Below are 21,935 nucleotides of genomic sequence, written 5' to 3'. Positions count from 1 at the left end.
ACCTGTTTATTTAGGAGAAATAAAGCATAACAATTAGACATGTATACTTCAGACTATATAGTTAAAAAAATAAAAGCCCATCTCTTTTGGAGAAAAAGTTGGTATACTTAGTAACTATTCTACTGGATGGCCAGGGAAGAATTTACTAGGTTGGCAGGATTATAGGTGATTTAGGAAATAGTTCTCATGAGTTTTATAATGCTGATCACAGATGTAACAAAATATGTTTAGGAGAAATTTAAAACTGCCAAAAATGTAAGCAAATGCACAATAAACAAAAATGAATGAACCGTCATCAGCTGCCTTCTATAATTATCTTCTTGTCCTTACGGAGGAAAGGGAAGACAAGCAATGCCTGGACATTCACAGATGGAGGGCCCTGTTCTCCCCCTGTGCATCCCAGTATCATGGACAGTGATTAGTAACCCTACAAATATTTTTGTGCCATTGACACAAAATTATCCTCAAACAAAAGGCGCTGTAATGCTAGTTTTTATTAAATTAATTTTACCTTTGCTTTGGAGCAGGGATATTGAAACAGATGGACTTTGCAAAAGTCATCAGCAACAGCTATCACCTTCCTATTGTGGGATCGCACCAGTGCATTGATATCTGTCCCATCAGATCCTTCTGGCCAGACACCTTTGATATGGGAACATAGGGGTGCAGAAGAATTAGCCTGAAAAATATAACTGATAACTGTGATGCTACATAGGTTTATTTAATTTTAGGACCTTACTAATTTTCATCTGTGTTCAAACTTAGCTGCTAACATTTTCCCCTTATAATTTCTTAGTGGCTCAACACTTTATTCAAATGTTTTACCCAAAGTCTAACTAATAATACTATCTAATAAAAGGGTAATATGCAAATTGACCATCACTCCGTGACAAAGATGGCAGAGCCCACAGCCAATAAGGAGGGAATATGCAAATTGATGTGACAAAGATGGCGGCAGCTGGGACGCTGGCGCAGAGCAGCCGGGGTGTGGCAGGATGCCTGCTATTGGAGGGGGGGGGCAGGGGAGGAGGAAGCTACAGGAGGGCGGCAGGGCCAGAGCGAAGGCCCGGGTCCTGGAGGGAAGCCGGTGCCGGCAGACAGGGGAAGGAAGGCCTATTCTTGCACGAATATTCATACATCGGGCCTCTAGTAAAATTATAAATCTAAATAGCCTTATGATGTAAGATTTAATGATACAAAAGTACTCGCTAGTAACCAGCAGGTGGTGCTAAAGTAATTTTAGTTTTAAGCTTTTAACTCACCAATAAGCTCTTCCTTTTTCAGGTTTCTAGTTGGGGAAGTTCTCAGTGACTGGTATAGCAAGGTGCAGAAACAAAGCTGTGGGACTCACTAACTCTTCAAAGTGGACTCTGGGTAAGCTGTGTAAAATTTACATCCTCTCTCACAGAGAGGCACTTTAAAGAAAACCTCACAGAGAGTCTAGTCTACCTGATATCCCATAGAAATTTCTGGTAACTATTATTTATGTCCAAAGATAAGCAAACTTAATTTTAATCTTTATCAGGCATTGGTGGTTATGTTCAACACAGCACAAAATTCTATTAGATTAAAACTATGGAATACATAGGGTTGAAGTGCTGGCCTCCTGTGGCTCAATGCTACTTTAGAGAACAATTATGTTTGGTAAATTTGGTAAAATTAATTGAAACACTTCTGAATAATAAGTATTACATATTGCTTCATGAAAATAGCTAGGTAAGTTATTAGTTATTGGCCACTGCCTTAGTTTCATCCAGAAAAATGAAATTGTTTATGGAATAGTCAGGGTTATTTTTTTTCATTTCTTCCTAGCCTAGTAGGCTTCTCCATCTCTACAGCAGTTGTATTTAGCACAAGCACCTACAATGGATTATTTTTCCAATGCACACAGCATAAAGAAGTGTTCAGATCTATACTTATGCTGGATGTGAGAGCTGTTTTCAGAAGGCAGAGATAGACTGTTAAAAGGAAAAGTATTAATATTTGGGTATTGCTTTAGGTATTTGTGCTACATCCTTTTTATTGTATTTACTGAGTATTAACACTTATTTTTAATTCTCTGCAAACACGGCTTTATTATTTTAACTTTTCCATTTATCCTCTAACTTTTTCAGAAGGACACCTACCAACTGGGAAAGGCTTAGTTAGAAAACTGTCAGGACAGATTTCTAGGAATGTCCAAACATCAGATAAGGATCTCCAAATTTCATCTTTAAATAATATCTACTAAAACTGCCTTTTTATTTCAGCAAATGGTGCTTGGACAACTGGACATTCACATACAAAAACTAACAATAACAACTGCTGACAAGATGTGGAGAAGCCAAACCCCAGCTACTGGTGGGAATGTAAATGGTGCAGACACTTTGGGAAACAGTCCGGCCATTCCTCAAAAGGTTAAACACAGTTACCATTTGACTTTGCCATTCCACTTCTAGGTACATATACAAGAGAAATGAAAACATGCTTACTCAAAAACTTACACATGCTTGTTTATAGCAACATCCTATCTAATAAAGAGGGAATACGCTAATTGACCCTCACGCCGTCGCAAAGATGGCGGCACCCACAGCCAATAAGGAGGGGATATACTAATTGACTGCCACTCAAAGATGGTGGTGCCCAGTCCCCTCAGCCCCTCTGGGGTGGCCGCTCTGCATGCCTGCCTCCAGAGTCCCCCAGTTCCCTCAGCCCCCCGGGGCCAGCCCGAGGTGCAGGCAAGCCTCGGATGGCGGATGCTCAGCTGCCCAGGGCCGCCCAAGGCTCAGGTAACCAGGGCCAGTCGAGGCTTGCGCTGTCAGCAGTGGCAGCAGCAGAGGTGTGATGGGGCGTCACCTTCCCCTGATCGCCGGGTCACCTCCCGTCCCTGAGGGCTCCCGGACTGTGAGAGGGGGCAGGCTGGGCTGAGGGACGCCCCCCCCCTCCAGTGCATGAATCTTCATGCACTGGGTCTCTAGTTATTTATAACTAGTAGCCCGTTTGCACGAAGATTCGTGCAATAGACCTTCATTCACCTGGCTGCCTGCACCAGTTTTCTGCCGGCACCGGGGACCCAGGCCTTGGCTGTGGCCACCGCCTTCTGCCTTCTTTCAGGGTCGGGGCTTGGCCCCGGGCGGTGGCCTTGGGCTTGGCTGCACCCAACATCCCTGCTAAGGATTGCAGGAGCCGACCCCCAGTGGTTTCCTGCGATCCGTGCAGGCTCCCCGCTGGTGCCCGAGGCTTTCCTGGCCTTGGGCTCAGCGGCACCCAGTGTCCCTGCTAGGGATCGCAGGAGCCGACCCCCAGTGGTTTCCTTCAATCGGTGCAGGCTCCCCGCTGGTGCCCAAGGCCGGGAAAGCCTCGGGCGGCTTTCCCGGCCTTGGGCTCGGCCGAACCCAGCGTCCCTGCTACGGATCGTAGGAGCCGACCCCCTGGCCGTTGCCTGCGATCCGTGCAGGCTCCCCTCTGGTGGCTGGTGCCCAAGGCCGGGAAAGCCTCAGGCGCAGGCTTTCCCGGCCTTGGGCTCCGCCACACCCCAACGTCCCTGCAACGGTTTCCTGGTGGGCGTGGCTTGGTTGGTGGGCGTGGTTTGGGCGTAGCAAAGGTGCAGTCAATTTGCATATTTGTCTATTATAAGGTAAGATAGCTGAAAAGTAGAAACAACTCAAGTGTCCAACTGATGAATGGAAAAACAAAATGTGGTATATCCATACAACAGCTATTATTCAGCCATAAAATGAAGTACTGATCCATGCTACAGCACGGATGAAACTTGAAATATGCTAAATGAAAAAAAGCCAGTCTCAATGGATCATATATTACATGATTCCATTTATAAGTACTATCCAGAATAGACCAATCATTAGAGGAAGTATAGATTTTAGTAGTTGCTATGGGGTGGAGGTGGGAGTGACTATGAATGGGTGGAGGGTTTATTTTTGGAGTGATGAAAATGTTCTGAAATTAGTGATGATGGAAGCACAACTGTGAATATACTAAAACCACTGAATTGTGCACTTTAGGTGCACTGTGTAGTATGTGAATGATACCTCAATAAAGCTGTTATAAAAATGCCTTGACAAATTTAAGTTTCAATTTTCACTTAGAAAAAAAAAAATGGACAGGCAATCTGTGCTATTATGTAAAATTCCTTTCTCTTATTTATCAAGGGCCAAAAGTCTGGGTTCTGCAGAGAACAAACCTTGTATCAGTTTAATTTCTCTGAATCTGGCATTGATAGTGATAACATGAAAGAACACATAGAGACTATTTCATTTAGGAATTCAGGCAAATAATTATCTATAAAACCCCACAACCTTTTCCCACCAGGTATCACGTCCTTACCAAAGACTTGAAAGCCTAGTACACAGGTATATGTTGTCCAATCGATGTCCTTACACTCTGATCGATTCCTGATTAGTTTGCAGCCACCTGGAATGTTCCCTTTAAATTTAGAAACAGGAAGTATAATCAGTGTTTGTGTATAAATGTATATGATTCAAACTAGCCACGTTTACTTGGATTTATAATCCATACACTGAAAAACATTAAGACACATTTAAAAAGGAAAAAAAAAGAGTTTACTTTAAAACACTTTTTCCTATCTCCAGAAAGAGTAAATACAAAACCATTCAGAGCAGCATCAATCTCACTGAGTTGATTTCTTATGACATGTCTGCACATTTAAATTAACTCATTCCTTTTTTGGAGAAGTGAAGCACATTTGAGATTCTCATTCCTTAGCTCAGAGTAACATATGCTGTCAGGCTAGGGAGGCCAACATGCATGCTCCGCACAATTCAGATTGCACACAGCCCACTCATTAGTGCCCCTGGCAGACACCCTCGGCCACACATGATCATTCATACTTACAGTACAATATTTCATAGTCTCCCGAGTTAGACATTATATACTTGTTGTCTGGGGACCAGTCAAGGTGTGTGATATAGCTGGAATGTCCCTAGGAAACAGTAGATAGATCACCTATTAGAAAGCATATAGAGTTTGAATAATAAAAAGTTCAATAATTAGCCAATACTGTTTTCTGAGTAGCCATTCACCTGGAATTCCTAATGTATAGAGAGCAGTATCACAACCTGTAGAACTGAACAGGGCTCACAGCAGCTCTTTAGTCCCTTTTCACTCTATCTCGTTGGGAGCCAAAGATGCAGGTATGCGAAGATGCCACTGATACATGAAGAGTTCAAGCAGAACTCAAGCTAAAGAGGTCTCACCACAGTGGAAATGGTAAGCACTGGGAACTTGGGAGTATCCTGTTGGCCTCTCCTCTTAGATACCAGCAACTATTTATCTGTTAGGGACTTCCAAGAAAGATTGAAAACTTGTGCCCTAAAGGACACTGTGACAGGTACCATACCCTCAGGCCATATTTCAGATCACTGAGTCCCTGTTAGAGTCACTTCATTTCTGAGAATGAAGTACTGGTCCCAGGTTGTTCACAGAGTACCATTTTCCTGGGCTGCTTCTTGAGTATCCAAGGCACCTCCCACAGGCACACATACAACAGACTCCTAGAACAGTGGTCGCCAACCGGTGGTCCGTGAGGTCTGAAAGGTTGGTGACTGCTGTCCTAGAACACTTCTATCTCCAAAGAATATTCTGGAAGTCACCCAACATTGTACTCCTTCAGAACAGCTGGATCCAATATAATCACCTGACTCCTTACAACATTCCTTAAACAGGAAGACAGTGATCTTTTTCTGCTTAGGTTTTACTTATACTATGGGAACTGAAAACCTCCTAAATGCTGTTATTTTGTTGGCATCACATATACGCAGCTGATTTCCAATAAACTACTTCAGATAAATCACATAGGTCTTTTCGGTTTACCAAAGTCGATGGAGACTCAAAATCACTTTTCATCTCTTACAGTCTATGGTAAAACATACTTAATTTATAATGTACTTTTTCAATTACTAGCTTTCAGTGCATGTGGTTTTATTTTTTTAAGTTAATAAATTTAAAATACTTTAGGCATAGTTTTTAATGATTTATACAAAGTATTCTAATTATTCTCTTACCCTTCTGAAATCTAATGACATGTCCTAAAACCTCTCTGGAGCTATGATCTCCCCACAGCGCTGCATGGGAAATACATATATTTAAATAAATTTAAATTATATGAATTTGAAAGCTAAAGAAGTTTCCTGAAGTGGTATACTGAAAAACAGATTGGGAACCACTTGCTAGGCACACAGGCCTACCAACTTAGTAAGAAATCAGTTTTCAAAGCCAGAAAGACCCGTGGTTACTGAATGTTTTCTGAATACAGCAGAAGGACAGAGTTCACACACCCTTTCACAGTTCACACGAATCGGATGCCTTGCTCTGGCATCTGCAGAAGCCATGCTTCCAAGAGAAGAAAACTGCTACGTGAGTGAAGGATTTAACCAGATCAGTCCTGGCAAAGAATTGTTGCCCAAGAACTACTCATCCTAATGCAGAAGTATATAAAAATTACCTGAACCTCTTTAATAGCATTACTCAAAGACCAAAAGCATTGTATGTATACATAATATTCATGTTAACTCACATCTATGTTGGACACAACATATTTAGGAGGCAAATCAATGTAAAGTATTCTCAAAATCAGTGTGTCCCTGCCCACTCAACTCACAGGTCATGGAAGGTACATGCACGGCTCGTGGGCCAAGAGCCTCACACATCACCGCAAGGCCAGAGACATAGTTGGGAGCAAGACCCTGCACACCTCCTTAAAAAGAAACGGAATATTTTCTAAGCTGGCACCTTCATTCCTGCCATTAACTGGCTGAGTGATGTGACTAAAATAATAGTCACATATGACAAAGCCCAAAAATATTACTACAGAAAAATCAAATATTTTAGCTAAAACTTAGTTAATGGCATGGAGGATCATCTACTCAGTGGTTGCAACCGTACCAAAGCCCAGAGTTAGGGATCTATTTTCCTTAGTAGGTATCCAGGTGTCCCATCACCATCTACAACGATGCTGTCCGGTGGAACTTTCCACAGCGATGAAAATGTTTCTGTGCCGTGTAATGCAGCAGCAAGTAGCCATCTGTAGCTTCTGAGTGCTCAGAATGTGGCCAGTACTCCAGGGAACTGAACTATGCTTAATTTCATAAGCAGAAAGTTGTGGTTAGTAGCTGCGATGCTAGATAACACAGGTAGAGAGCAGTTCATTCTTTCTCTCCTGATTTCAGATATCTTTCTTATTACCTAGCAAATTTCCACATAAGCAGAGATCTGTTTCTGGATTCTGCTTTCTATTCCATTAGTCTGTTTGCCTATTCCCAGCCAACTGTGATAGTTTTGTGGTATGTGGAAAGTTTCAGATGACTTTCAGAACCATTTTATCAAGCTCATAAATATGTTGAAAATCTGAGTGCATCAAATTTAGAGAATAATTTACAGAGAAAGACATTTTTATCAAGTGTTTTCATCTAGAAACATGTCTCTATTTTTAGAGTTCTGTTTGTCTTTCAGCCATGTTCTACTTAGCTTCCTGTGCTTTCCTTGCTGCATTTATTTACAAAGCACCTAAGGTTTCTGTTGCTCTTGCTAATAGGGTTTTCCTCCACTGTAGTTTTGATGTGCTTCTGCTGGTTTGAGAGAAAGCTGATCTTTAGAGTGTAGACTGAGAGTTGCTTATTTAATCCAGTCTGCCCTTTCCTTACGTGCCCAGCTAAGGCACTATTTCCTAAACTCTTTTGCAGCCAGAGGTGGCAAAAGTCACTGAGTGGGGCGTCCAGGAAAATTTTCAGAGAACTGACTTAGCAGGAGGAGGGCCTTTTCTTCCCTTACTCTGGTCCTTTCTTCCTGCAACTGGGATGTGATGACTGGAGTCCCAGCATCTTATTGAGGATGATGGAGTAGAAAGAAGGATCCTGAGTCCCTGACAACTTTATAATTCCTGTTATTAGTAATACTGAATCCTACTTACTGCCTTGTTGAAATACTGATCAGTGTAATGGATTATTTTTCTTGGAGATTTCTAGGTAGACAGTTAAAGTCTTCTTTGCTTATAAGTATTTTCAATGACCACAGTCCTGGCATAAAGAACACTTACTTTTACCAGCACTGCTTGCCTATCCTAACAGACTTTATAATGCTTTTGATTTTTAATACATCACTGCAACTTCGATACACTGTATCTGCTAGGTTCAGGTCTTTGAACAGCAGTGTTAAAAAGTACACAGGAATTTGAGGCAAAAAGCCAACGCTGCACTGAGTTGCACAATAAAATAATCTTAATTCTACTGCACACAGAATAGAACCTTTAAGTCAATCAGAACAACTAAACTCTTTCAAAGAAAATACACAATTGTCCGTAATTAGAAAATAATTTTGAACTTGCATAGATGTATGTTAAATTCATGTTAAAAACACCCCTAGGTACAACCCAAGGCTCATCTAGTTACCGAGAATAATGCTACCTGATATTTACTTTCTATGCTTAGGGCATGAAGTTTAAGTTCCTTACGTACACTATCAGCTCTAAATCTCAAAGCAACCTTAATGAAGTAGGCAGAGAAGTGAAGTAACTTCTGAAGTCACATAAAGAAATGGAGCCAGCCCGCCTGGCGTGGCTCAGTGGTTGAGCGTGACCTCCTATGAACATGGAGGTCATGGTTTGATTCCTGGTCAGGGCACCTGCCCAGGTTGCAGGCTCGATCCCCAGGGTGGAGCATGCAGGAGGCAGCTGATCAATAATTCTCTCTCATCTTTCTTGTTGTTGCTGTTAATCCTCACCCGAGGATATTTTTCCATTGGTTTTTAGGGAGAGTGGGAGAGAGAGGGAAAGACAGAAACACTGATGTGAGAGAAACATACTGATTAGTTGCCTCCTGCACAAGCCCTGACCAGGGCACGGGCTGGGGAGGAGCCTGCCACCAAGATATGTGCCCTTGACTAGAATCGAACTCGGCCCACACACTATCCACTGAGCCAAACCAAGTAGGGCCTCTCTCATCATTGATGTTTCTCTCTCTTTCCCTTCCTCTCTGAAATCAATAAAAATATATTAAAAAACAAAAAAGTATTGGAGCCAGAGTTCAAACCCAGATCAGATGATGATTCTGGACCAAATTAAACCCAGCACTGAAATCATGCTGATCTCTCACTCATTTCTGTAACACTGACGACGAGCAGAAAGCAATGTAAAAGTAACATTAAAAAAAAGGAATTTATAAGTAATTAAGGAACTTTTCAGTACATTTTCTGTAAAACAGTACAGGAAAGGCTGAAGTCAAGAAACACTATATGGAAAGGAATAGAACTAAAACCTCACAACACTCGAAACGCAAAAGACTCAGGGATCTTTGAGAACATTAACCAGCAGTCTTTAAGTTCTTTTTAGCTCTAAAACCCTTCTGTCATATTAAATCATACTTGAGAAGCCCAGTATGTAAAGCAAATAAAATCAGATCCATGTGAGCCCCATCCCCCAACCCCAACCCCAAATCCTAGGGCTTTGCAGGAGACAAAGTAAAAAAAGCTTCTAAATCCAAAGCCTTAAAAGGATTTCTATAGCAGCAGTTACAAAATCAAACTGCTTACACAGTGAATATAGGATACAATCACGAACTCATGAATCCTATAATTTAGTCAAACCACTTTTTAAAATATTTACTAAACACTATGAAGATGGAAGTTCTCATGGGAAGTGAAATTAAAAAGGTCCTTATAAATTACATGATGTAATAAGAGAAACAAAATGCCACAGAGGAGGCCATGGAGGTTTGGAGTGTGTGCTGGAGGGAGGTTTGAAGATAGCGCGCTCCCAGGGATACTCTCGGAAGTGAGAGGGCAGAGGCAGCCACAGGACCGGAAGTGAAAGGCTGGCATAGAGGAAGAGTTCACAGGATGGCTCCACTCACCTCTCTTCCCTTCAACTCCTCAGCTGACCCACAGAGGCCAGGTTCACGAAGAGCAAATATTTCTTGGAAGATCACTGGGCCGGGCCCAGTCACGTACAGTAAACAAACCTGATGTGTGTACTTGTGAGAAGGCATCATTTGCCAGTAACAGCAAGTACAAGAGCAGCTTCAGCAGAAAATATGTTCATTCACTCTTAACATAAACCTTTGAGGCAGCACATGTGAGCACTAATCTGTAAAAGAAAATACTGAGCTGTGCTCTACCTAAAAGATGAATGTCCTTGTTTCTACTGCTCCTATTTTTTTATTTGCTCCTAACAAGACAAAGATTGTCTTAGAACTAAATGCAAGGGTTTAGAAAGGGAGAGAGAAAAGGGAAGTGGCATGATAAGTGAAAAAGATGAAACCAATGTGTTCAGCTAAACTCTCTAGCATACGCTGAGGTTTTCCAGAGTTCCAAGGATTGAACATAGACACATCAAAGTTTTAACTCAGTCTGTATCACTTTTAGAGACTGCTTAGTTTATGCATGTACTTATACTACAACTAATACTAATTGTATTAATTCAGATTGGCTTGCTCAGCAGGGTTAGGACACAAAACAAAGGACTGTGATAAATGAGCTCCTGCTATAGTTGCTTCACTTTTCTTATTCACCAAATGAGGATGTTGACAAGATAATGCTCTCTTCTGCCCTTTATATGCTTAAAAATTTATGATTCTAAATAAGGTCAGACAACATTTCTAAAGAATACCTAGAAGAGGGAATACACAACAAATCTCTAAATTTAGAGTTTATGATAAGTTTTTCTAAATACTGAAATTTTAAGTGGGTAAGGATATAAACTTCAGGAAGATTATGAAAGATATCTGGGGTCAGAAGAAAATGGAAATACATTTCAATGAATGGAAGAGCAAGTTTTGTGTGTTTATGGAAACTACAATTGGGTTTCTCCCCCAAATCTCTCAGAATTCAACTTTAGGATTAACATAAATCAGAAAAAAAAAGCAAAGAAGAGTCATAATAGCTCCAAAGCCGGCAAGTCTAAAGTACAATCTGACTGCATGTATGAATCTATCCAAAGACGGTATCATTCAAGTAAGGGTGTGGGGACGGTGGTCTGCAACGAAAGAGGAGCCACAGAAGCAAATGTGGGCAGTACCCACCTAATGTCCAGAGCAGAGGGACCGCAACCAAGACCAGTCCCCGTGGCAGCTCTCACCCTACTGTGAGCTCACTCACCTTCTGATTATACTCAGATTTCATATGCACTCTTTTGCTTGCAGGGGTGGGAACCTTTTCTCTGCCAAGGGCCATTTAGATATTTATAACATCATTTGTGGGCCATTCAAAATGATCAACTTAAAAATTAGCCTGCTATATTTGGTCAAACATTTAATTAACTCACCCCTAATGCAAATTTAATTAACTCACCCCTAATGCAGGGCAAACCAAATGATTTGGCTTAAAGGGAAGTGCTGTATAGAGGATCCTCACATCCTGTCCCCTTGGCATTTATGTATTTTACTTTAAATGAATAAATTGGCATTCTGCTTATGATTCGGAGTCCTGAGGCTTGCTTATAGAAAGAAAATTTGATTGATCAGAGGAAACTAGGATTCAGTTACCTTGCCAGTTACAGTTCCTGTTATAAACTGATGTTTTGGACACCAGCTTTGGAGAACTTGGATGGTGTAAGTCCATCTGTCTAAAAGGATCTTGTCTTGTTTCTCAGCTATGAGACTGCAAGCAAGGCCTTGGCCTGTAATGACCTCCTCAAGCACACCACTGACTGGCCAACTGCCCTCCTCCAATAAGTGCTTCTTCATGTGCTTGGGTGCTGGTCATCTTCCCAACTGACATTCCCATAGAACATGATGCTGTGAAGAGGGACAAGCTCCACTCCTGGTTACAATTTATCAGGGGGACATATTCTGAAATTCTAAATATGTCTCTGTGGCTATGGTGGTCACTTAAATGCTGACTCCTAACAGGAAAATATTGGAAATAAAACAGAAAATAGCATTTGTACTTGGAACGCCGAGAGTAGCTCCAGTAGCCACATTTTAACAAAGACCTAATCTTGGCAACAATCCCATAAAGTAGGAACTATTAAAATCTCCAATTTTAAGATAATGGTATTAAGACTCACAGAAGTTAATTAACTTTCCTAAAGTCAAATTAATAAGTGGCAGAGCCAGCATTAGCCCAGTTGTCTGTCTTATAGCAGACAACAGATAAGAAGTGACCGTGAAACTGTGAGACCAGCTGGTGGAAACAGACAGGAAGAAGCGACAGCTGGGAGCAAAGACAAAACAGAAGGTAATTAGAAAAGCGGAGTAACTGAACCTTTCATTACAGCCTCAAACAGTACTATAAACTTTAACAGTTCCTAGGGATATCTCAAAATAATCCTTTGAAATGCTCAAAAGATAAAAGCTGCCCAATCAGAGAAGGCCAAGTCTCATGTAACTGATAAGCCTGCCATTTTTTAACACTTCCAAGGTCATTCTCATCCAATGTTACGCATTGCTGCTTCCTTTCTGAATCAGTTGTGCTGTAAGAGCACAGTCCAATATACATATTGAAAAATCTAGGCATTATCATACATGAGAAAGTTTGCTCTACTGCGACAAGAATAGGATTCAGGTCCCACATCTACCACTATGTCAGTATGTGACCAACAAGTCATTTATCTCCTCAAAACTCAGTATCTTCATCCATAAAATTAGGGCTGAGTTAAGTATGTGCTACCTGTAAAATTTTATGATACTACAAGATTAAATTATATTTGATAGTCTGTTTATTGAAGACATGGACTTTATAAAAAAGCTGAGGTAAAAATTAAGGAAAACTTTGGTAATCTGAAAATTCCTTTCAGTGGAACATTTTATTTAATCATGTTGTATAATGAAGTGTTATTATATTATTCTATATCACAAATATTAAAATAATAAATTGAGCCTGGCTGGCTTGGCTCAGGGGTTGACCTACAAACCAGGAGGTCACAGTTGGATTCCCAGTCAGGGCATATGCCCCAGTTGCAGGCTCGATCCCCAGTGTGGGGCATGCAGGAGACAGCCAATCAATGATTCTCTCTCACCACTTATGTTTCTATGTCTCTCTCCCTCTCTGAAATAAATTAAAAATAATAATAATAATAATAATAAAAATATATATATATGTATATAAGCAAATATAAATTGACTAAAAGATTTAAATAAATTAATAGAAATGATTCATAATTGCTGTCAAGGCAAACACAAATATTTTGGATGAATTCTAAAACTTTGAGGTTGCTTGTAGACCAGATTATAGGTTGATTTTTAGCACATGATACAAAATATGTAAAAATATGTTTCTTCGCCTAGGTTTTGCTTATTAAGAAAAAAAAAATGAATTCTTTCATTACCCTGAAACTATTTTGTGATAAAGGCTGCTAAAGAATCTGTGCAAATAATCGTTAATTCAAGTGATTTGCTAATCCTAAATTAATCTCCTGACACCATACATATCAAGCTACCTCATTTTCTATGAAAACAATAGTTAACATATATGTGCCAAGCACTATTCTAAGTATTTTATATGCATTAACTCGTTTTAATCCAGTGAAGCAGAAACTATTATCCTCATCTTATAGGTGAGAAGACCAAAGTAGAAGGGTTAAACAACTTGTCCAAGGTCACATTAGCTTATAAGTGGTGAAATAAGAATTCAAACCTGTAGTCTGATTCCAAGTCTGTGCCTTTAACTATATTATGTGTACTAGTGCCTTTCTCATCATGTCCTCAGCTCAAATGTGTACTTCTTTAGGACAAGGAACAAATCTTGCATATATTCCCAGTACCTAGAACATTTATCTCATTGGCAGAGTACCTGCCATAAGGTAAGTAAGTACTCAGTATATTTAAAAAATTGAATCTAATCTTCATCTTAAAGTGATAAACCTGTCAATCTGAAATGGTAACAAATTAAAGAAAACGTTTGTTAATTCTCTTAATGCAGACAAATATTTATATAAATTAGTTTAGCAGCAGAGAGATGATACAGGATGCCAGGGTGGGCAGGAACATGGGACATTTGGGTTAAAAGTGAGTGACTGTTTCATTTCTGACTCATTCCATTTTCAAAATGTGTTATTCTAAGGGTTTCTAATAGAAAGATTTAAGAAACCACCTTAAACTTAGAGACAAACAAGTATTAAACTCCCATCAAAAAGAGAAAGCTGGGACACAGTGAAAACAGTCCTGAGAGGGAAGTTCATAGCACTACAGGCCTACCTCAAAAAACAAGAAAAATTAATAATAAACTATTTTAACCCTACAACTTAAAGAATTAGAAAGAGAACAAGAAAAGCACAGAGTAAGTAGAAGGAAGGAAATAATAAGGACTAGAGCATAAATAAATGAGATAGTGGCTAAAAAAAAATACAAAAAATATCAATGAAACCAAGAGGTGGTTCTTCGAAAAGATAAACAAGATTGATGAACTATTAGCCAGACTCATCAAGAAACAAAAGAGAGAGGACCCAAATAAATAAAATCAGAAATGAAAGTGGTGAAGTAACAACTGACACCACAGAATGCAAAGGGTTGTAAGAAAATATTATGAACAACTGCATGCCAACAAGCTGGACAATGTAGATGAAATGGACAAATTCCTAAAAACACACCACAAAAACAATTTCCCAAAACGGAATCAAGGAAGAATCAGAAAACCTGTAGTAATAATAATAAAAATAAAAACAAAAAACTCCCAGCAAACAAAAGCCCTGGTCTCCTGGTCTGGATGGCTTCATAGGGGAGTTTTACCAAATCTTCAAAGAACAACTAACACCTATCCTCCTCAAACTATTCCAAAAAATTCAAGAGGAAGGAACACTTCCAAACTCTTTTTATGAGGCTACCATTATCCTAATTCTAAAACCAGATAAAGACACTACAAGCCAATATTCCCAATGAATATAGATGCTAAAATCCTCAACAAAATGTTAGCAAATCAGATCCAGCAATACATTAGGAAGATCATACACCACGACCAAGTGGAATTTATTCCAGGGATGCAAGGCTGGTACAATATTCGCAGATCAATAAACATGATACATCACAAACAAATTAAAAACAAAAACAAAAATCATGATCCTATCCACAGATGCAAAAAAAGCATTCGACAAAACCCAACACCCATTTTTGATAAAAACTCTCAGCAAAGTGGGAATAGAAGGAGCACCTCTCAACATAATAAAGGCCATATATGACAAACCTAAAGACAACATCATACTTAATGGGCAAAAATGAAAACCATTTCCCCTAAGAATAGGAACAAGATAGGGATGTCTGCTTTCACCACTCTAATTCAACAATGTACTGAAGTCCTATCCACAGGGATCAGACAAAAGAAGAAATAATAGGCATCCAAACTGGAAAGGAGGAAGTAAAACTCTCATTATTCGCAGATGACATGATACTGTACACAGAAAACCCTAAAGATTCCAACAAAAAACGACTAGATTTAATAAAGGAATTCGGCAATGTAGCAGGATACAAAATTAACACCCAGAAATTGACGGCATTTTTATACACCAATAATGAATTGTCAGAAAGAGAAACTAAACAATCTCATTCACCATTGCAACAAAAAAATTATTATACTTGGTGAATAAACTTAACCAAGGAGGTAAAAGACTTATACTTGGAAAAATACAGGACATTGAAAAAAAAAAAGAGATAGAGGAAGACATAAACAAGTGGGAGACTATACCATGTTCATGGATTGGTAGAATTATATCATTAAAATGTCCATACATCCCAAAGCAATCTACAGATTCAATGCAATCCCTATTAAAATACCAAAGGCATATTTCATAGATCTAGAACAAATGCTCCAAATATAGAACCAGAAAAGACCCCGAATAGCTGCACCAATCCTGAGAAAACAACAAAGTTGGAGGAATTACAATACCAGATATCAAGTTATACTACAAAGCCACTGTAATCAAAACAGCCTGGTACTGGCACAAGAACAGACATATAATTCAATGGAACAGAAGAGAGACCCCAGAAATCAACCCAAGCCATTACACTCAAATTAATATTTGACAAAGGAAAAGGAAGCAAGAGTATAAAATGAAGCCAAGACAATCTCTTCAATAATTGGTATTGGGATAATTGGACAGATACATGCAAAAAAAAATGAAACTAGATCACTAACTTACACCACACACAAGAATAAACTCAAAATGGATAAAAGACTTAGTAAGTAGTCATGAAACCATAAAAATCCTAGAAGAAACCACAGGTAGCAAACTCTTAGACATCTCTCATAGCAATATGTTTACGGATACATCTCCTAGGGCCGTGGTCGGCAAACTGTGCTCGCGAGGCACATATGGCTCTTTGGTCCCTTGAGTGTGGCTCTTCCACAAAATACCACGGCCTGGGTGAGTCTATTTTGAAGAAGTGGCGTTAGAAGAAGTTTAAGTTTAAAAAATTTGGCTCTCAAAAGAAATTTCAATAGTTGTACTGTTGATATTTGGCTCTGTTGACTAATGAGTTTGCCGACCACTGTCCTAGGGCAAAGGAAACTAACAAGAAAATAAACAAATGGGACTACATCAAAATAAAAAGCTTCTGTACAGCAAAAGAAACCAACAAGCCCTAACCAGTTCGGCTCAGTGGACAGAGCATCAGCCTTCGGACTGAAAGGTCCCAGGTTTGATTCTGGTCAAGGGCATGTACTTTGGTTGCGGGCACATCCCCAGTAGGGGGCGTCCAGGAGGCAGCTGATAGATGTTTCTCTCTCATCGATGTTTCTAACTCTCTATCCCTTTCCCTTCCTCTCTGTAAAAAATTAATAAAATATTAAAAAAAAAAAGAAACCAACAAAATGAAAAGGGAACCCACTATATGGGAGAACATATTTGGCAATGATACATCTGATAAAGGGTTAATATCCAAACTATATAAGGAACAACTTAACAAAAGGAAGACAAACAATCCAATTAAAAAAATGGGCAAAGGACCTAAACAGACACTTCTCCAAAGCAGACATACAGATGGCCAAGAATCATATGAAAAAATACTCAGTCACTGACATCACAGAGATGCAAATTAAAATGACAATGAGGTATCACCTCACACCTGTCAGAATGGCTACCATCAATAAATCAACAAATAACAAGTGTTGACAAGGATGTGAAGAAAAGGGAACCCTAGTACACTGCTGGTGGGAATGCAGACTGGTACAGCTATTATGGAAAACAGTATGGACTTGCCTAAAAAAATTAAACATGGAACTGTCATATGACCCAGTGACCCCACTTCTAGGAATATATCCTAAGAGACCTGAAACACCAATAAGAGAGAATGTAAGCACCCCTACATTCATAGCGCAATTTACAATACCTAAGATCTAGAAACAGCCCAAGTGTCCATCAGTAGATGAGTGGATAAAAAAGTTGTGGTATATTTACACCATGGAATAGTATGCAGCAGTAAAAAAGGATCTCTTACTCTTTGAGACAGCAAGGAGGGGCCTGGAGAGTATTATGCTAAGTGAAATAAGCCAGTCAGAGAAAGACAAGTATCACATGATCTCACTCATATGTGGAATCTAATGAACAAAATAGATCCAGAGACATAGAAGCATGGAACAGACTGTGGAATCTCTGAGGGAAGGTGGCGGTGGATGGGGAGAGATCAACCAAAGAACTCATATGCATATATGCATACGCCATGGACACAGACAATAGGGTGGTGAAGGCCTGGGGAGGGGGATGGGGGCAGGCTAGAAGGGGTCAATGGGCGGGGGGAGGGGACATATGTAATATTTTCAACAATATTTAATTTTTAAAAAAGGAGAAAGCTTTCTAGAGTACACAGGGAACTGTAATATTCTGCTATCAGGTAATCTCAGTTTTCAAAGCTAGAGATTAAAGTTTAAAGGGCAGAAAACAACAGATACATCAATGTAAACATTTAACTCTTTTTAACACAAGTAAAAATTTCCAACAGTCTCACAATTTATCTTACTTCTCTACTTACAGTGCACTTTCCAGATCTGCTATATTTTCTTCCATTTTCTGAGACTACATAGAGGTAAATAAAGTTGTCGTGAGATCCTACAGCCAGGCAGGTGCCATCTAGAATGAAGCAAGAAAGAGTGTTGACTAGAGAAATAGCTACACTGATATAGCTACAATCTTGCCCCACGGAGGTTAACCAGCTTTTATGGGTCTAAGTCAGGGGTCCTCAAACTTTTTAAACAGGGGGCCAGTTCACTGTCCCTCAGACCGTTGGAGGGCCGGACTATAGTTTAAAAAAAACACACTATGAACAAATTCCTATGCACACTGCACATATCTTATTTTGAAGTAAAAAAACAAAATGGCAAAAACACCCAGTGGGCCAGATAAATGTCCTCGGTGGGCCGCATGTGGCCCACGGGCCGTAGTTTGAGGACGCCTGGTCTAAGTCATAGTATTCGTATGGCAAGCTGAGCGTATAATTGCTCACTTCAGCTGAGCACATAGGACCTTTCCAAATACAGGGTCGGTTTTCCTGGGAAGGAGCTATGTTCTCTTCTCTATGGTCTCCTCTATTGTACTTACCATGTAGCAGATGGTTAATAAAGTCTAACTGATCCATGTATATTAATTGCTACATTTGCAATAGTTATTTGTTACTACAGTACTGAAAAAAGCCAATCCAAAAATTTTTCTGCCTCTACTCTTGCCAGGCTTATAGACAGAAGCAAATACTTTTCCTTCCTTTCTCAACTCAAGAGAATAGTATTCACTGCTTCCTATGAAACAACTTAGAAAACTTAGAAGCAATCAAAAGAATCATTTGAACCCCATACTAATCCAACTACTGGAATATATTTTTGAATATATGTGAATGTCACTCTAACTCCAGGAAAAAAAGATATGAGTCAAAATCATAAATATAAGGGGAAAAGAAAATTGGAATACAGTGGAAACTTAACATTTTAAATAAAGTACAAAGATTAATTCAAACAAGGCTAAATAAATTTATCAAATTCTTGGGTTGCTGAGTATCCTATATAATAAAAGCCTAATATGCTAAGTGTCTGGTCGACTGATTGGCCGTTCAACCAATCAAAGAGTAATATGCTAATGATATGCTAAGGCCACTCAATCACTCGCTATGACATGCACTGACCACCAGGGGGGCAGATAGTCGACTGGTCGGCCAGTCACTATGACGTGCACTGACCACCAGTGGGCAGACCTCCGACCGGTAGGTTAGCTTGCCGCTGGGGTCCGGCCGATCAGGACTGATCGAGATGGGCCGGGCATGCCTTGGAGCCCTCCTGCGGTCCCTCTCCGGCTAGCCAACCTTCTGCGTCTTCCCCCAGCCCTGATCATGCAATGGTGGGGGGTCCCTTGGCCTGGCCTGCGCCCTCTTGCAATCTCGGACTCCTCGGGGGATGTCGGAGGGCCGGTTTTGGCCCAATGCCACAGGGGGAGCGCCGCTCAGCCAGAAGCCGGGCTCATGGCTGGTGAGCCTCTCCGCAGCAGTGCTAAGGATGTCCAACTGCTATCTTAGGCCCCCTCCCCACTCCCTCCCTGGGAGCAGGCCTAAGCCCTCAGTGGGACATCCCCCAAGGGCTCCCAGACTGTGAGAGGGCACAGGCCAGGCTGAGGGACCTCCCCGAGAGCACAAATTTCATGAACCACGCCTTTAGTTCCATATAATTAACAAAACAATCATTACTATGTAACCAGGAATAATGCCACTAGATTTTAACCTTTTGCACTCAGATGTCGAGTTTGACTCGACACGGTTAGCATCGGTAGCAGCTCGTATGTCGAATTGTATTGAATGTATCAATAATTTGAAATATAAAAAAATCCAAATAAATAAGTTTGTATGAAAAGAAACTCCAGTTTTTTATTCTATTGCCGCGCTTTGTAAAATCTGGGGTATTTAAAAAATTAAATCCCGAGTAGAATAAAGAAATCGAGAAAAAAGCAAGTGAGTGCAAAGGGTTAAAGAACTTGAAGGGCCTATAAAATTCGTATATTTTTAATATTCTGTAATTTATTTTATATTCTCTTATATACAAAGAAAAGGTTGCTAAATAGATGTAACATTCAACCTAGTACCTATTCAAAATTCTAAGGACACTGTATGTTTAGTGCCAAAATAAAAAGTGTGTATGTGTGGGGGTCTAGGTGGGGATGGGGGGTGGGATGGGGTGATTGCATTGTTTTCTGCTTTCAATTGCGAATGCATTCATAACAGTTCATTATAAATTTATGTTTTCTTGATTTAGAATTTAACTTTAGCAGATTTTTTGCAGTTTCTCACAGCAGAGTTTAATCTGAAACTCTGGGGAAAACATATTTAATACTTTACAACTCTAGACAGTAGAGAATACAGTAATCAGCTTCATTGAAAGTGAAAATAAGCAGAAATGCTGTGAATGCTAGGGTAGGGGTAAATCTACTCACCTACTGAGTAGCGCATCACAGAGAGCTGTTCATTCCCATCTGTGTGGATAGAAACTAGATCTCTGGTTTCTGCATCCAGAACAAACCACCTATTAAGAAGTAAAAATAAAAAATCTTCAGATATTAGCATTTATAGAATGGTTGCTGATCATTTCTCCCTTTTTAAAAATTAAGAAATTTTAATATTACCCTTAAGTATGACATGTTTCCCTCTTCCAAAGAAGGATGAATTCATTTTGCAAAGTGTTGCTAGATACAATATAAATATACTTATATGGGCCTAGACATGTTCATTTCTATTTACGTATTCATTGAATGCCAACAGTGTTTCTTTGCTAATTAGTCTAAATAGAATAAGATGACAGAATCAGTGTTTCTGAAGATTTATACTAGAAGTGGGGAAAAGGAAATGAGCCAATTAAAACGAAACAATCAAGTGCCAATCTTAGTTCCTCTGACTATGTAGAGGAACTCTCATAAGGAAAATGAATGGTAGCAGGAGGATAGGATGTAGAATATGGGTTGAGCTGAACCCTGAGGGAAAGAAGTACAGCAGTTCAGGCAGGAGGAGTGAAAGCTGCACAGCTATGGAGGTGGGAGGGAGCATGCACAGTGTGAAGGTGGGAGGGAAAGGCAGTCATTCATTTGGTGTGATTTCAAAGGAACCAGCAGGGGGCACTCTGCCTCTCCAACACCTTAACATATGCATAGAGAAACTAAATTTGATACAGTTTTTCATTCACATTTATAGGAAAAGTAAAAATGTAAAAGCCTCTTGAGAAGTAAAACAATAACTTAAATCCAACTACATCATAAATGACTTACCTAAAAGCACTTGAAGGAAGAAATGGTGTTTCAGAAGAGTATGGCAAGATATGGGCTATAAGAAAAGGCTGGGAACTAAGGATAAACAACCAAAGGCTGGATAAATGAGAGGAGGCAGGTTACAGACAGTATGCAGAGCTAATTGGAGTTTAGAGTTGAGCACTGCTTAGCTCAGATCAGGCACTAAAAATATTTGTAAAATTAATAATAAACTAATATAAAATGTCTTGGACAAAACCTGTATTTTAGCAAGAATTAGTAGTAGTGCAGTGTGCAGGAAGAAATGGTTGGGGTGGAGAAAATGGGACAATACTAGAAAAATAAAATTACTATCTAAATCTCAGGTAAAAGGATGGGACAAGAGCAGCAAGTTTTGTTTTTAATTATTCAGATGGGAAAATTCCATCACTAAAATAAGCCAGTAACAGAAATCAGAATAACAGTTCTTTTCAATTTTGCAGCTAATTATATAACTAATATCTGGAAAGAGATAATTTCTCTTTCAGATTAAAATAAATACTATTTATGAGAGGACAGTGCTTTAAAGAATTTATAAAAACGTGTTTAGTGATCTTGTTTCATATGCCTTAATGAATTCAAGATAGATGAAAGACTAAAAGATCCCAACTATCCTATATAATACATATAATAAAGGCCCAATATGCTAAGTTGTCTGACCATTCGTATAACCGTTCAACCAGTTGCTATTATGTGCACTGACCACCAGGAGGCAGACGCTCCAACCAGTAGGTTAGCTTGCTGCTGGGGTCCA

At 39.7% G+C, this 21,935-nt stretch overlaps 1 protein-coding gene across 2 annotated transcripts in view; it reads right to left on the bottom strand.

The window, feature by feature from the left end:
- Positions 1-21,935, bottom strand: part of EML4 (EMAP like 4) — a 151,792-nt gene that overhangs the window by 6,585 nt on the left and 123,272 nt on the right. For both annotated transcript variants that reach the window (XM_079792090.1, XM_079792089.1), the window contains 5 exons: positions 20,339-20,427; positions 17,904-18,001; positions 4,852-4,939; positions 4,324-4,422; positions 512-642 (listed from right to left, as the gene is read on the bottom strand). In XM_079792090.1, the coding sequence (XP_079648216.1) occupies positions 512-642; positions 4,324-4,422; positions 4,852-4,939; positions 17,904-18,001; positions 20,339-20,427 (505 nt within the window). The remainder of the gene's footprint in view (positions 1-511; positions 643-4,323; positions 4,423-4,851; positions 4,940-17,903; positions 18,002-20,338; positions 20,428-21,935) is intronic.

The sequence above is a fragment of the Cnephaeus nilssonii genome, assembly GCF_951640355.1.
Source record: "Cnephaeus nilssonii genome assembly, chromosome: 15".
Lineage (NCBI taxonomy): Eukaryota > Metazoa > Chordata > Mammalia > Chiroptera > Vespertilionidae > Cnephaeus > Cnephaeus nilssonii.
The sequence above is the reverse complement of the archived record's forward strand: the minus strand, read 5'-3'. Positions and strand labels throughout refer to the sequence as shown.